This window comes from Patagioenas fasciata, chromosome 8 (genome assembly GCF_037038585.1).
Source record: "Patagioenas fasciata isolate bPatFas1 chromosome 8, bPatFas1.hap1, whole genome shotgun sequence".
NCBI lineage: Eukaryota > Metazoa > Chordata > Aves > Columbiformes > Columbidae > Patagioenas > Patagioenas fasciata.
Genome location: NC_092527.1, coordinates 38,675,993 through 38,689,045, shown reverse-complemented (window position 1 = coordinate 38,689,045; position 13,053 = coordinate 38,675,993). Strand labels below are relative to the sequence as shown.

At 56.9% G+C, this 13,053-nt stretch overlaps 2 protein-coding genes across 2 annotated transcripts; both read right to left on the bottom strand.

The window, feature by feature from the left end:
* Positions 1-941: 941 nt before the first annotated feature.
* Positions 942-2,899, bottom strand: HMX2 (H6 family homeobox 2). Its single transcript, XM_065843926.2, has 2 exons — positions 2,441-2,899; positions 942-1,717 (listed from the first exon to the last, which is right to left on the bottom strand). The coding sequence occupies exons 1-2, from the start codon at positions 2,715-2,717 to the stop codon at positions 1,173-1,175; spliced, it is 822 nt and encodes a 273-aa protein (XP_065699998.1). The 5' UTR covers positions 2,718-2,899; the 3' UTR covers positions 942-1,172.
* Positions 2,900-11,180: 8,281 nt separating this feature from the next.
* On the bottom strand, positions 11,181-12,438 carry HMX3 (H6 family homeobox 3). Its single transcript, XM_065843799.2, is given in 5 exon segments — positions 11,181-11,296; positions 11,298-11,866; positions 12,057-12,098; positions 12,101-12,235; positions 12,238-12,438. Coding segments are annotated over 5 exon segments (918 nt in total). The 5' UTR covers positions 12,371-12,438; the 3' UTR covers positions 11,181-11,257.
* Positions 12,439-13,053: the final 615 nt, after the last annotated feature.

Sequence of the window (13,053 nt, the reverse complement as noted above, 5' to 3'; positions counted from 1 at the left end):
GGTAGGGACAGGCACTCCTGGGCTGTAATAACGTTAACGCGGAAACCCAAAATACGAATTATTCCCCCTAAAAAAAGAAACAGAAAGGCGGAGCGACGACACAGGCACCCGGCTGCCGATGGTGGCCCCGATAGCGGGGCTGAGCCCACCCCGGCCCTTCCCTGCCTCCAGCACCGGACGGCAAACCGGGCTCTGCGGTTTCAAATCCCGGTTATGAAGCACCGGGATTGCCCTGCCGTTCCCATTGAAAATCACCTCATTTATCCCTTCGGATCTTTTATTTCACTCCTGTTTTTTGCTTCCTTACCCCGTGAAAGCAGCCTCGTTATTGCTGCTGTGAGTATCCCTCGCACTCGGTACCGGCGGTACCCGCGGAGCCGGTGAACGCGGTTTAAATGCTGCAGTATCTACTTATTTTTGAGTGCGAACGATTTACTCTGTCCCCCGTGGGCGGGCAGCCGCCGGTGCCCCGGGAGGGAACGCCGCTCGCCGGGGTCGGTCAGCGGGAGCTGCGAGCCGGCTGCTCTCACCTTGGCTCTTAGCAAAATACTCCACAAACCAGAAAAAAAAAAAAAACGATCCCCGTTTCCAAAACCGCTTCTGAGCGTTTGAGGAAGGCCCTTCATCTTCCAGCCAAGCGCAGGGAATCGAGCCCCCGCCGGTCCCACGGGCAGGGGTACGGGTAGAGCCGCCTGGGATTCCTGCAGGAAACGAGATAACGAGTAGCAGACAGGAAAAAAACAAACCATCGGCGTTATATGTCGTTTTCGCTCTCCCGTGCATCGGTCCCCAGCTCCGCGGGTCCTTCCCGCAGCGCCGTGCCCAGCCCGGTCCCCGGGGCACCCCCCGATCCCTGGGGTACCCCTTCGGGTAGGGAACACGCGACCGAGCTGGCAAATTTACAAACGAGGCTTAAAACGTTTTATTTTTTTTTTCCTGTCTTTCTTTAAAAATATTTACAGATCTGAAATAACGCTTTTTTTTTTTTTTTTCAAGTGGCGGGATAGCCGGAGGGGAACGGGGGGTGCCCCCGGCGCCCCAGTCTCTTTCCGTTTGCCTGTCCCTCCCATCAGTTTCGTTTCTCTGTCCCCGCCGCGGTCGAGACCCCGCACGGAGCCCCCGGGGCGGCCCCGGTCCCGACGGGGCGGCCGCGGGGAGGGGGGTGCGGCGGCTCAGTAGTCGATCTTGTTGTAAAGGTTGTAGAGCGGTAAGGCCGAGAGGTTGCTGCCGGGGTAGTAGAGAGGGGCGGGGAAGGCGATGGACCGGGGCACCGGCACCCGGAGGAGGGAATTGTCTCTGAACACCAGCGGCATCCCCACCAGAGTCTGCGCCGAGGCGTGGGCCATGTTGGCCGCCTCCAGCTCGGCCGAGAGCTGCCGTTTCCACTTGTTCCTCCGGTTCTGGAACCAGGTTTTCACCTGGGTCTCGGTGAGCTGCAGGCTGGAGGCCAGGCAGGCCCGCTCCGAGCTGCTCAGGTAGCGCTTCATGTCGAAGGTGGATTCCAGCTGATAGACCTGGCTGCGGCTGAACACCGTGCGCGTCTTCTTCTTGGCGGCACCGGCCTGCCGGTCCCCGCCGTCGCGTTGCCGGTCCCCGCAGGAGGGCGAAGAGGGTCCCAGCGGCTTCTCCTTCTCCTCCTTACAGTCCTGCTGGGAGGTCGAGAGGAAGGGTCCCCTCTCCCCGCTGCCCGCCGCCGCTCCGCTCCCCTTGGCGCTGCCTGCAACAGAGCGACAGCGCGGGGGTCGCACGGCGGCCGGTACCGGCACCCCCGACGGCTGAGTTCCCCCTCGCCCCGTCCTGTCCCCGCTGGAGGAAACATCGAGGAGAACCCCCGGGCAGACACCCACCGCCTCCGCTCCCCGTGGAAGACACCACCGACGCCCGGGGAAGTCATTCCCTTCTCGGCTATCCCTGTCCCTTCACCACACGGATGGACGGACAGACGGACAGGTGGCTGTACATGCCTCAGTGAAGGCAGCTGAGTACCAGCTTAGGGGTGCTTTCCTATCCGACACGAGCCGGCAGATTTTACTTTATAGCATCGCATTTCACAGACCGTTTAGTCGGGATTAATACTAAAAAAGAATATATAAATATAAATATATATGTATATATATATGTATATATGTATCTTCCCCTTGCCCGAGCGCTCTAAATAAGCAGAATCTAAGAAAACGAAAGTTATCCATCGCATCGCTCCAATTCGGGGAAATCATCCCCGCGGGCGGAGTGGGGAGGAGGGGAAGCCACCCTGGTTTTTTACTGAGTTCCTTTCTCTCCGCTTCAGCCACGAACGGCGCAAAATCGCTTTACCCCGAAAGCAGGGAGGGTGCGGACGTGTACCCCTCCCCCCAAGCGGGGGCCGGGCCGGGGCCGAGCCCTCCGCAGCCCTTCCCGGGCGGGCCCCGTCCGTCCTGTCCCATCCCGTCCCGGTACTCACCGAGACAGGTGAAGCTGAGGGGCTGGTGCTTGTGGCACGTCTCGGTGGGGCCGTGAGCTTCGGTACAGAAGCAGCCGCGGTGTTTCCAGCTTTCCTCCGGCTCCTCGTCCTCCGAGGAGAGGGAGAGGGTCCGGCCGCGGGGGGGCCAGGCGGCCGCCCTGCCCCCGGCCTCCCGGGGATGCTCGGAGCTGCCGCTGCCCAGTATGGACTGGATGGTGAAACTGGAGATGGGAGCAGCCGCCGGACAGCACTTGCTCGGGTCTTCTTTGCTGCTCATCCTGGGTTCATAAGAAAACAGAGGAGGGAAGCTCTCGCTTTAGAAGGGCTCGGGGGGCTGAGGTGTGCGGGAGGGGGGGGCCAGCAGCCTGCGGTGAGCCGGCGGGGGTTTTGTTTTGGGGGGTGTTTTCGGCGTGTCGCTGCCGGCTCTCCCCGCGCTTGCCCAGGCGGACTGCATGCTCCTTCCCCCGCGTCCCTATTGATCTGCGGGCGGCGGGCGGCGGGGCTTCATTTGCATGGAGGTGGCCTCCGCCGCGCCAATCACGGCGGCGGCGGCCACGGAAAGTTTGGAAACCCACGGGGTCCGGGGTTGGGAGGGGGGCAGGGCCGCCGCGGACGGCAGGTACCGGGGCCGAGAGGGACCCCCGCGGGGTCTTCACTGCGGTTCCCGGGACTCCAGGGGCTCATCTGACCCTGTGCCCCCGGGGGAGGGATGCTGAGCTCCCGCCATGCCGCCTCGTCCTCCTCCTCGAGTGGGTGAGAGGGACGTGGGCTGAATGTCTTATGCCGGCCGGGGGGTGTGTGTTTGGATCTTGTGCATATCCGGGAATCTTTACACTTCTTGCTAATTAGAGAGAAGGAAACAAACAAAACAACAAAACCCAAACTGTTACGATGTGCTGCCTGCTCGGGAAAACCTCATTCGAGAAACAGGGGTTTTCGCTGTGCCGCAGCCCGTAACAAATATCTCACGAAATTCCTCCTGCGTTTCCTTCCCAGGGTCTGCAATCCTGGGGAAGCGGGAAGGGAGGGGATGCCCTCCTGCGTTTCCAAATAAACTTTGCCAGGAGTCTGGGGCTCTTCCCCTCGGGGAGAATAAATCGCAGTGATCACAGCTCTTTGCCCTCCGCTCCTTCCTTTAGAAGGGAAGATACGCTGGCGACACCTGCCCCCAAGGGAACGGGGGGCGAGAGGCTGAGGGCAGGGACCCCACCGGGGTCCCCAACTTCTCGGTAGCGCATGGAGCCGCGGCTGGGCCCGAGGGCCCCCGAGCCCCGCGTTTGCTCGAGTCTGGGTCTCCTTCCTCGGGGGATGCGAGACCGGAGGTCGAGCCCCGAGGGCTGCCTGGGACGACTCCTGCTTACGCCCCCTTTCCCCGGGAAGCCGCCGAAATGATCCCCAAGAAGGGGCCGGTGGAGCTGCCGTCTGCCCGGCCAGCGCTGCCCTGGGTACCGCATGACGCCCGCCCCACGTTTCCCCTGCCCCCGGGCAGAACCGGCCGCTCCGCCTCCATCTCCCCGCTGCCGCCACTTTAAAGGGATGTACCCCCTCCCTTGGCCCTCCTCCTTCTCGCTGGGGCCACCCGTGTCCGTGGGTGGGGGCTGTACCCGAGCCCTCAGCCTGCCCCGCCACCCGCACCTGGAAATATCGTTGATTAATGAAGACGAGACGAGTTTTGCGGCTGTTTGGGCCCCATCCCGCGGGCCAGGGGACAACAGCTCCGGGTTTTGCAGGCCCTAAGTACGGCTGGGGACGCATCCCGCGGAGAGGACCGACTGGCAAGTGCTACCCCTGTTCGGAAATCACAGTGGTTTTGGTCGCATTCGTTTCCAGGTGCAAAACCCCTCGCCTTGGCAGGGACCCCGACAGCGGGTTTTTAACCCCCGGTTGCCCGAGCGGCGTGGGGCGGGGGTTCCTGTCTGCTCCGGCTGTTCATTCCTCCCTCAAGCCCCGTGCAGTCGTTCTCCCGCTTCAAACCATACTCCCTCCTCCCCTCCACAAAAAATCAAATCGGGAAAAGCAAAGAATGGGATGGAAATATACAAATCAATAGAGACAAATGTCAAGACGTTTTAAAATGACATTTTCATTAACTCCGAGTCACCATATTATGTCTGGTATATTGAATAAAGTACTTATAATATAATTAGCTATAGCGAGATGACGACTGTTACCCAGACCAGCGGCATAATCTTTAACTACTTAACTACTTGATAGACTCATTAATGGACTAATTGATTAGGAAAAGTGTTCCAGCTCCTCCTCTCCCTATGAGGGGCAGGTGCTGTCCTGTTTTACCACATTAACCTTTTCAGTGCTTTTCAACAGGGTCGCGACACATTACAAATGGTCAGCTTTAATCATGATGTCAGCTCATTAACCCGGAAAGACCCCGCACTGAAATACAATTTAAGGAATCGTCCTTCATCCCGCTCTCCCGTCCCGGCTGGCTCCGCACCCAGAGCCCAGTGCTCCTCCCGCGGGCGGGGAGCGGGGCAAAAGGGCTCCGGGCAAAAGCCGTCGAGGGGACCAGCCCTGCTTGGGGTGACCCCCTGGGGGCTGCCAGCCCTTCCTTCGCGGAGACTCGCCCAGAGCAGGGAGGGAGAGCGACCGAGGAGCAACCCCCGACGTGACACCGCAGTGACAGCGCTGGCCTCCAGCTGCCGCCCACCTTTCCTTCCCTTCAAAGCCCACCAAGCAGAACCATTGACGGTGTCCTCTCTTTCCCACAGAGGACGGAAGCTGCGTGGGAGTTGCAGCCGGGTCGGGGGCGATACTCCCGGCCCGGGCCGGGGAGATGGATGCTGACCGGGCCGGGATGCACAAGTGCTGCGGGAAGGCGTGAACTCTGTTCGGGCTGCAGCGAGAAAACCACCAGATTTCCCTGAAATGAGTGTTTCAGGTGAAACTTGGAAAACTGCTCCGCTCGGAAGAGGGGGAAGCCAAGGCGGGATGTTCACTGTCGGGGGGCAGGACCGGCGGCGCCTTTTCCGCTTGCGGGGGGAGCAGCCTAGCCATGAGCTCATTACCATCTGATCAAATATTAATCAGGGCAGGGACTGATGGCCACGTTCAGGGTTTTGCGTGGGGGAAACGCGGCGCTGGCCGCTTCCCCCGCCTCCCGTCCCCGCAGCCCGTCCCGTCGGGGCACAGATGATCAAACGCCGCGGCGAAGATAAACTTTGAAAGACAGAGCGAACGCTTAAAGTTTAGATCTCCAGATTATTACAATGCTCGATATTAAAGTGGCCCTGAGCAAGCTTTCAAAGGGAGCCTAATAAAAATTGATCTTCGCTGCTTTTGCAGCTCTCGGAAAATAGGCTTGTTGAGCGGCCGTAATATCGGGAGAAGGTTCCCTCTGAAATGACAGATGAAGTCATAAACAAGTTTGATCTTGGAATCAAGCTTCGATAAATATTAAACACAGTCCCCTTTACACGTGTGGATTATGATATATGGCGCGTCCAAACTTTAAAATAAGGAAATACCAGAGAAAATGATCTCAATAAATTTTCTAAGTATAAACGTTGATTATGTTTCGATTTTCATTCAAGAGCCTCTGCTGCTCGTTTTTTGGTGCAAATGACATCTCGCAATAGGCTTTTGGGGAAAAGGGCTCCCTATTTGAAAAAGAGAGCCCTAGAGGTGTACAATTTATGTAATCTGTGGCTGGAAAATGAATCGTGTAATTTATTGGAAAACAGAAAGTCATGAAGATTGGATCAGCATAGCCTATCCAAGGCCCCCTATCCATCAAGTTCCAATTAACAACCTAACCAGAGAGCTTTAATGTGTTTCCAATCTAGTGGCCTGATAGACTCATCAATTCCTCTGGGAGAAATTAAGAAAATCGACCGCCCCTTGGCGTTGTAGTGTCATTCCTTTCTGCAACTATATGTCAAATTAAAAACACAATTAAAATTTAAACTGTTTCAATCAGAGGGTGCCCTGCAACCTATGTTTCACTTAATAGAACTTTGATGAAAATCTGATGGTTCCACTCCATCATGAAGGCGAATAGAGCTGAGGAGAGCAAGAGATTCTTTATATTTATTTAAAATATCGGAGCTCAGGAGAGCTCAGACCAGGTGACCAAACCTGAAGGAAGGAAAGGTTTGATTCCCGTTTGATTCCCACCCCACACGCCGCCCGGGCGACACGCGTGTCCCCCAAGGAGTCCCACGGCCCCTTCCAGCGCGCAGGGAGTGGGGCGAGGGGGTTTTAGATGGGAGACATCGCGCTGATCGAGAGGGATTGGCCTTTTTGGACTGTAAAATACGTACGACCAGCTCGGGAGAGTCACGAAGGGTCCGGACTGGGCTCCCCTCCCCGCTACCCCCCTCGCCCTGGCCGGTCCCGGGGTGCGTGGGGTGGGGGTACCTGGGAAAGGCTGTAGGATCTGCCCCCCGCTTTGATTAGATATTGATGTGAGCAGGTTTAGACCTTTCCGTTGGGCAACTTTACAAGGGTAACCCGGGGATGGGATCCCGGGGAGGCGATTTAACTGCTCCGAGCGCTCAACCTCGGCATCCGCGCTTGGTGCGCGGAACAGGGATGCTTTGTCGAGCCTCTCCCCGCACACAAGGGCACAATCACTGGGCCCGTTCCCTTTGCCTTTTTTTTTTGTTTTCCCCCCTTATTTTTGGGGTGGTTCCGATCCCTCAGACCATGTTTCCGGGTGGGCGCGGGTCCGCGGGATCGGCCTGGATGGACGAGGACGGCGGGTCCCAACTGCCTGGTTCCAAATCAAATAGGAGCGGCGAAAGGATAATTTGGATGTGCGAGAACAAACCAAGGTCATCAACACCGCCGAAAGAGCTCAGGAACAATAGATTCATTTGAAACAATATTTTACAGACGTTTCGCGATCAATATGAACTGAAGCATTATGCTGTACCAATCTGTTAATGCTCTTAATGGTCTTCTCATTCCGTTAGCACACTATACCAAGTCGATAGAGTAAAGTGATTATTACAGAGACACTTGCAGCATATTTGGGGGGGGGAAAAAAAATCAACACGTATTTACACCACTGTTTTAAAGCGGTATTATTTCCCCGGAGCGCGGAGCGGCTCCGTGTGTCCCCATCTTGTGTCCCCACATTGTGTCCCCACTTCTACCGCCCTTCCTGCACGTTGCAGTCCCTGCCAGCAGGATCAAACATTTCCCACCAACCTGTACCAGAAAATGTGCAAGTCTTCGGATGCAGAAAATAATAATAATAACAATAATAATTAAAAATACTAACCTCCCAAACTCCCTCGCCGGGAGTGTGCGGCCGTTGGAGGGGCCGAACCGCGCAGCCCTTCGGGAGACAAAACTCTTCTGAATCCCCGAATCTGGTGGCCGGGAAGTTTATATCTTTCCCCGCGCTGTTTGCTGTACACAACAAGCCTCTATTTACCACCAAATAAAAGAAATACATATATGTTTCGACCACAAACAGGGGAGCTAGTTCTGTTCAGTCAAGCTCAAAACAGTGGCCGAGAAGAACTGTGTTATCTCCTGAATTGCAAACAAAGGCAGAGATTTGCCGAGCGAGGTTGCAGCAGTAAACACAAGTGGCCGCGGAGTTACTAACAGCTCAGAGGAATGAAGCAACTTTTTTTTTTTTAATTGCACCAACCTCTTTGCCAAACAGTTTTAACCTTTGTAAAGACGATTTTTTTCCCCGATCACTCAAAGCGATTGCTGTCACTCCATCCGCAATTGATGCGGGTTCTCCAGAAACTTTAGGCAGGACTGGAGGTGCGGGGGAGGGGGGGCGTGTTTACCTTGGCAGCCCGTCCGAGAGCAGCTGAGCTCAGCCGGGGTTGCTGCAGAGCCCTCACTCCCTGGGCACCCACTGCCAAATGTCACCTCCTCCCGAGAAAGGAGAAATCAAACCGCTCGCTTTCTGCGTCTCCGGGACATTTACGAGGAGGATGGAGTTTGGGGACACTTTTTGAGGGCTTCAGAAAAGCATCAGCCCCAAAGCTCGCTCTGCATGCGGCCGGGAAAGGAGCATCCTGCTCTCAGGGCTCCTTCCCGGCCCGGGAGGGAGGAAAAGCCCGGCCCAAGCATCGCTGCAGGAGGGGTGCGGGTCAGGGAGCAACGAATTGGGGTGACACGCCCCCAGCCCACCCCCCGCGTCCAACTTCACAGCCTGTTGTCTGCTGTCGATTCCGTAGCTTGCGCGGGTAGCAAGAAGCAAAAAACCTGGACTCTGTTTTGTCTTTTTTTTTTTTCCCCCTATTTTTTTTTCCTTAATTTATATTAAAAAAAAAAAGGCGCCCATCCGAACCCCATCGCATCCCACCAAAATCAAATCTCTCCTAGGAAATGCCCTTGACGCGCCGAGAGGAGCCGGTGCCCGCTTGTCCGCGTCGGGCCCGGCGCTTCCGCACCCGCGTAAGGGCCGCCCTGGGGGGACGGGGCCGCGCAGGCGGGGGGCGACCGCTGGGGAAGGGCCGGGACGGTCCGGAATCGTTTTCTGGGCACCGACTACAAATAAATATATTGGGGCTTTTTTTTTTTTCCTTGTCGTTTGATAACATCGTGCTACCGCGCTGTAAAATGGAAAGACGTATTTGCTATTACAACAATATTTTTAATGAGCCGCAAGCGACTTGTCCCAAAGTTAGTACTGCAAACAGAAAAGGCATCACTCTGTTTGTAGGTAACACAACGAACAGTGTATTTTGACTCCGAAACTCTGTTTATTTTTCATTTACGACCCATTGCCAGCGTTTTTATCCCAAACGAAAAGAAAACGCTGGATTATTTTTTCGCAGCGCTGAGTTTTATTTTGATTTCTTTGGCCCGAAATCCTGCCCTCGGCCCTATAAACACGTCGATTTGGGCCAATCTTCAGGAAGCGGAGAGCGATTCTATCTCGAAATAACCTGACTGGCTGTATTAAAACGAGTGGCGGCTCCGGCCGCGGGCAGAGGGCGCAGCCCGTGGAGGGGAGGACACCCTGGGGTGCCTTTGGAAAAACCCCGTGTGGCAGACCCCTCGGAGAAGGGGGGAGAAGGGGAAGGGCAACCGGCTGGGGTACAGGAAGGGGCGGCCAGAAGTTCACTGGAAGCCCCCGGGGAGGCGGTCGTAGGGTGGGAATTGGGAGCCCCCTCCCCGCCCACCCTCCCGAGGGGACCCCTGGGGGCCTGGGACCCCTCGCTCGGGGTTACCCAGACTCGGTGCTCCCGGCTGCGAAGGGAAAGGGCCCTCCCGCGTCGATCCACTCGCTATTTGAAGGGGTGCCCGGACACCCGCTCCGGGGGACCCCCGTGGGGGCCGCTCTATGCCCGCCGCCCCGCACCCCGCCTGAGCAGAGCGGCAGCGTCCACGACAACGCTTGCTTTATTTACCCCGTTTTTTTTCTTTTTCCCTATGAAGCCACACTTCAAAAATGATAAGGAACGGGTTTTATTGATTTTTGTTTGTTTGTTTTTTCCACCACAACATTAAGTTTATAACAATATAGGCTGTTTTAAAAATAGGACCGATCCCTAAAGAAAGCGAGAGGACAGAGACTACAACCGAAAGGGGGAAAAAGATTCTAAAATAAAATGAAGAAAAGAAACCAACACAAATCCTTGGGAAGACAGCAAACAATTGTCAGACAACAGGTGAGTAGACACTAAGACAGAGACAGACTAGAGGTGTCCACTCCTCACTTGATTTCTGCCTATTAAAATCCACATACTCGATGGACTTTAGAAGAAAACTGTACATCATACCAAATAAATTAAAATCACCCTAAAGTTGATTGTCCTTCACTTAAAGCGCCCGGCTCACCGCATCTCCCTTATTTATTCGCATAAGCCAGGCTGATGCTTATTCCCGTGCCCTGCTCCTCTCTTCTCACTTTCCTTCACTTTTAGTATTTTTTATTTGTACAACATGAACGAAGGCAATTATACAATGCTAAAAAACCCTTTCCTCACCATTCAAATAAAAGCAGTGCTTTAAGAATCGTCGTATAATATTGCACAGTTCAAAATATATACTACTTGGTTCGGTTGCGTATTGCTTATTACAAAAGAAAGCAAAAAGGTACAGATTTCTTTTCCCCAAAAATGCCGAAATAACTTTACAAGGAAAAAAAAATCATCCCGACGACTAGGAAAACAAGAATTATAAACAAGAATTTAAAATAGCTAAGTAAACGATAATAAATAAGATCACTCAAAACGTGCGGGTGTGTTTAACCGTTCACTTTGAGGCTGTATTTCTTGCTCGTTATAAAGTCCAATGACAGAAACCCAAAGGTAGAAAATGTGGGAAAGCAAAGAGGCAAATCGGTACTGAGCTCTGCTTAAATGAAAAGCCGCAGTCGATGAAGTTTGAGTCACGACAGGATCAGGAGCCTGAACAATTTGGAGGCAGGAGAGGTCCGAAAGCAACAGAAATTCAGCTTCCCGTTAGCGTTTGGCAAATCTCGAGGAGTGGCCTGGGAGCTTTTTTTTTTCCTTTTAATTATTATATCTCTTTTTTTAAAATTATTTTTTCTTTTTTTTTTTTACAAAAATAAAACTAAAGCCACAGAGACCACCGCGGTTTTCATCCACGTTTACAAAAGGTGTGACAGCTCCAGGGTTCTCTACAAGTTCCCGCTTTCGTTTTCCTTATTTTTCTTTCCCTCCCCCATTTTGTTCTTTCTTTTTATTTTTCCCCCTAAATTTTTCGTGACTTTCCTCCTAGCACGGCCGCAAGATGCCCACCCGCACCCCTCGCCCACCCCACTCCGGGTGAAACCGCACGAGTGGCTGCAGTACTTACAAGCGGGCCGGTGACTTGCGCGCCTCTCCGCGCCCCTCCGCTCAGCGGCGGACGGGCTCAGACGGGCCGCAGGAGCGGTACGGAGGTCACCACGGGGTCGGGAATAGTAGACGGGGTGAGGGAAGGTGAGCAGGGGTTGGGTACCGGGGGCTCCGCCGCCCCCCGCGCCCCCCTCCGCGCCCGAGTTCTCGTGGTAGAGGATGGGGACGCGGACGATGCGCTGCGCGGCGGCGTGGCTGAGGTTGGCCGCCTCCAGCTCGGCTGCCAGCTGCCTCTTCCACTTGTTGCGACGGTTTTGAAACCAAATCTTCACCTGGGTCTCTGTCAGGTGGAGGGAAGCGGCCAGGCCGGCCCGTTCCGAGCTGCTCAGGTAGCGCTTCATGTCGAAGGTGGATTCCAGCTGGAAGACCTGGCTGCGGCTGAACACCGTGCGCGTCTTCTTCTTGCGGCAGGGTTTCTTCTCCGGGCTCTCCTCCCGCTTCTTCCAGTCCTCTGAGCCGCCTTCCTTCTTCGCCTCCTCCGAGTCGCTTTCCTCCAGGACGATCTCGTCGGGGCTCTTGGAGTCCAGCTCCTTCTGCTCCACCTCCGCCTTCAGCAGCGGCTCCGGGGAGTCCCGGTCGGTGCCCGAGGCGGGGGATGAATCCCTCAGCAGTGATTTCTCGGCGGCTGGAGGGGAAAGGTGAGGGAGGAGGGAATAGGGACACAAAGAGACACCTTCACCACCCGGTCCCCCGCGTCCCGTCGGGGGCAGCGGGACGAACCAGCCGGACCCCCGCATCGCCCCACCGCCGGCCTCCCCCGGTCCCCGCCGGCACCCCGTCGGAGAAGGAGGGAAGGAGGGAGGGGGGAGCGGTACCTTCGGTGCGGGGCAGGTGGGCTCCGGCCGGGGTCAGGGCGTGGGGTACCACCAGGTCTGGGCGCGCTCCAGGCAGTGGGCGCTCAGAGCGAAGCGGGGCGCTGGGATCTCGAAGCGGGGAAAGGCAAGGTCGCCCACCTGCGAGAGGGCGAAGCCAGCGCCATCCACCGCCGCCTGCCCGAGGGGGCGAACAGTGCCCGCGGCTGCTTGGGGGACGCCTTGGGGGGGTCGCCGTTGAGAAGGTTCTTGATGTAGAAGGACTCCTTGGGAGGCGGTGGCGGGGCGCTGGGCGGCTCCTGCCCGGTCTCCGGCATCCTCCGGTGCCCGCCCGGCTCCTGTCCGCCGCTGGCCCCGCAGCCCGCGCCCGGCGCGCAGGTGGCGGCTCCCGGCGGCGCGGGAGAGAGGCGCGGCGGGGCGGCGTGGGAGCGCGGCGGCGGGGCCGGCCGGGGGCCCCTCGCATGAGGGGGCGGCAGGGCGGGAGGCCGAGGTAACCCGCTCAGCCCGCGGCACCAGGGGGCTGCTGCGGGCAGGCGGAGAGCCGGGGTCGTCGCTGCCGCCGCCGCCTCCCGCCGCCGCTGCTGCTGCGTCAACCTGGCGCCGGATGCTAATGATGAAATCAAAATGTCATCCAAGTTAAACGCGGGGAGCACACGGCGATTGGGCACGCACAATGGCAAATGGGATTAGGCGGGGAGGCAGCCGGGAGGAGAAGGCTCCGCGCAGCCCCTGCCCGCAGCCGCCGCGGCCCCGGCCCCCCCTGCGACGTGCTGCTGTGGCTGGAGGCTACGAGCGCCCGCCCGTTATTGGCTTTATATAGTCCAATTAGGCAGCAAATGAGGACGGGGCTATTAGCACAAAGGGATCCCGGCTCGGCTGAAGCACCACGGGAGCGGCGGGAGGCGAATGGCACCGACCGCGCCGCTCCTGCCACAAAACCTCCCCTCGCCCCGCCGCGCCGCCTCCCCCTCCACCCCCCGCCCCGCACCGCCGGTAACAA

Excerpts from the sequence above, each read along its gene's own strand:
- HMX2 (XM_065843926.2), bottom strand. The coding sequence starts at position 2,717 with ATGAGCAGCAAAGAAGACCCGAGCAAGTGCTGTCCGGCGGCTGCTCCC. Across the intron at positions 1,718-2,440 it reads CCTCAGCTTCACCTGTCTCG|GCAGCGCCAAGGGGAGCGGA; the intron begins GTGAGTACCGGG and ends GCTCTGTTGCAG.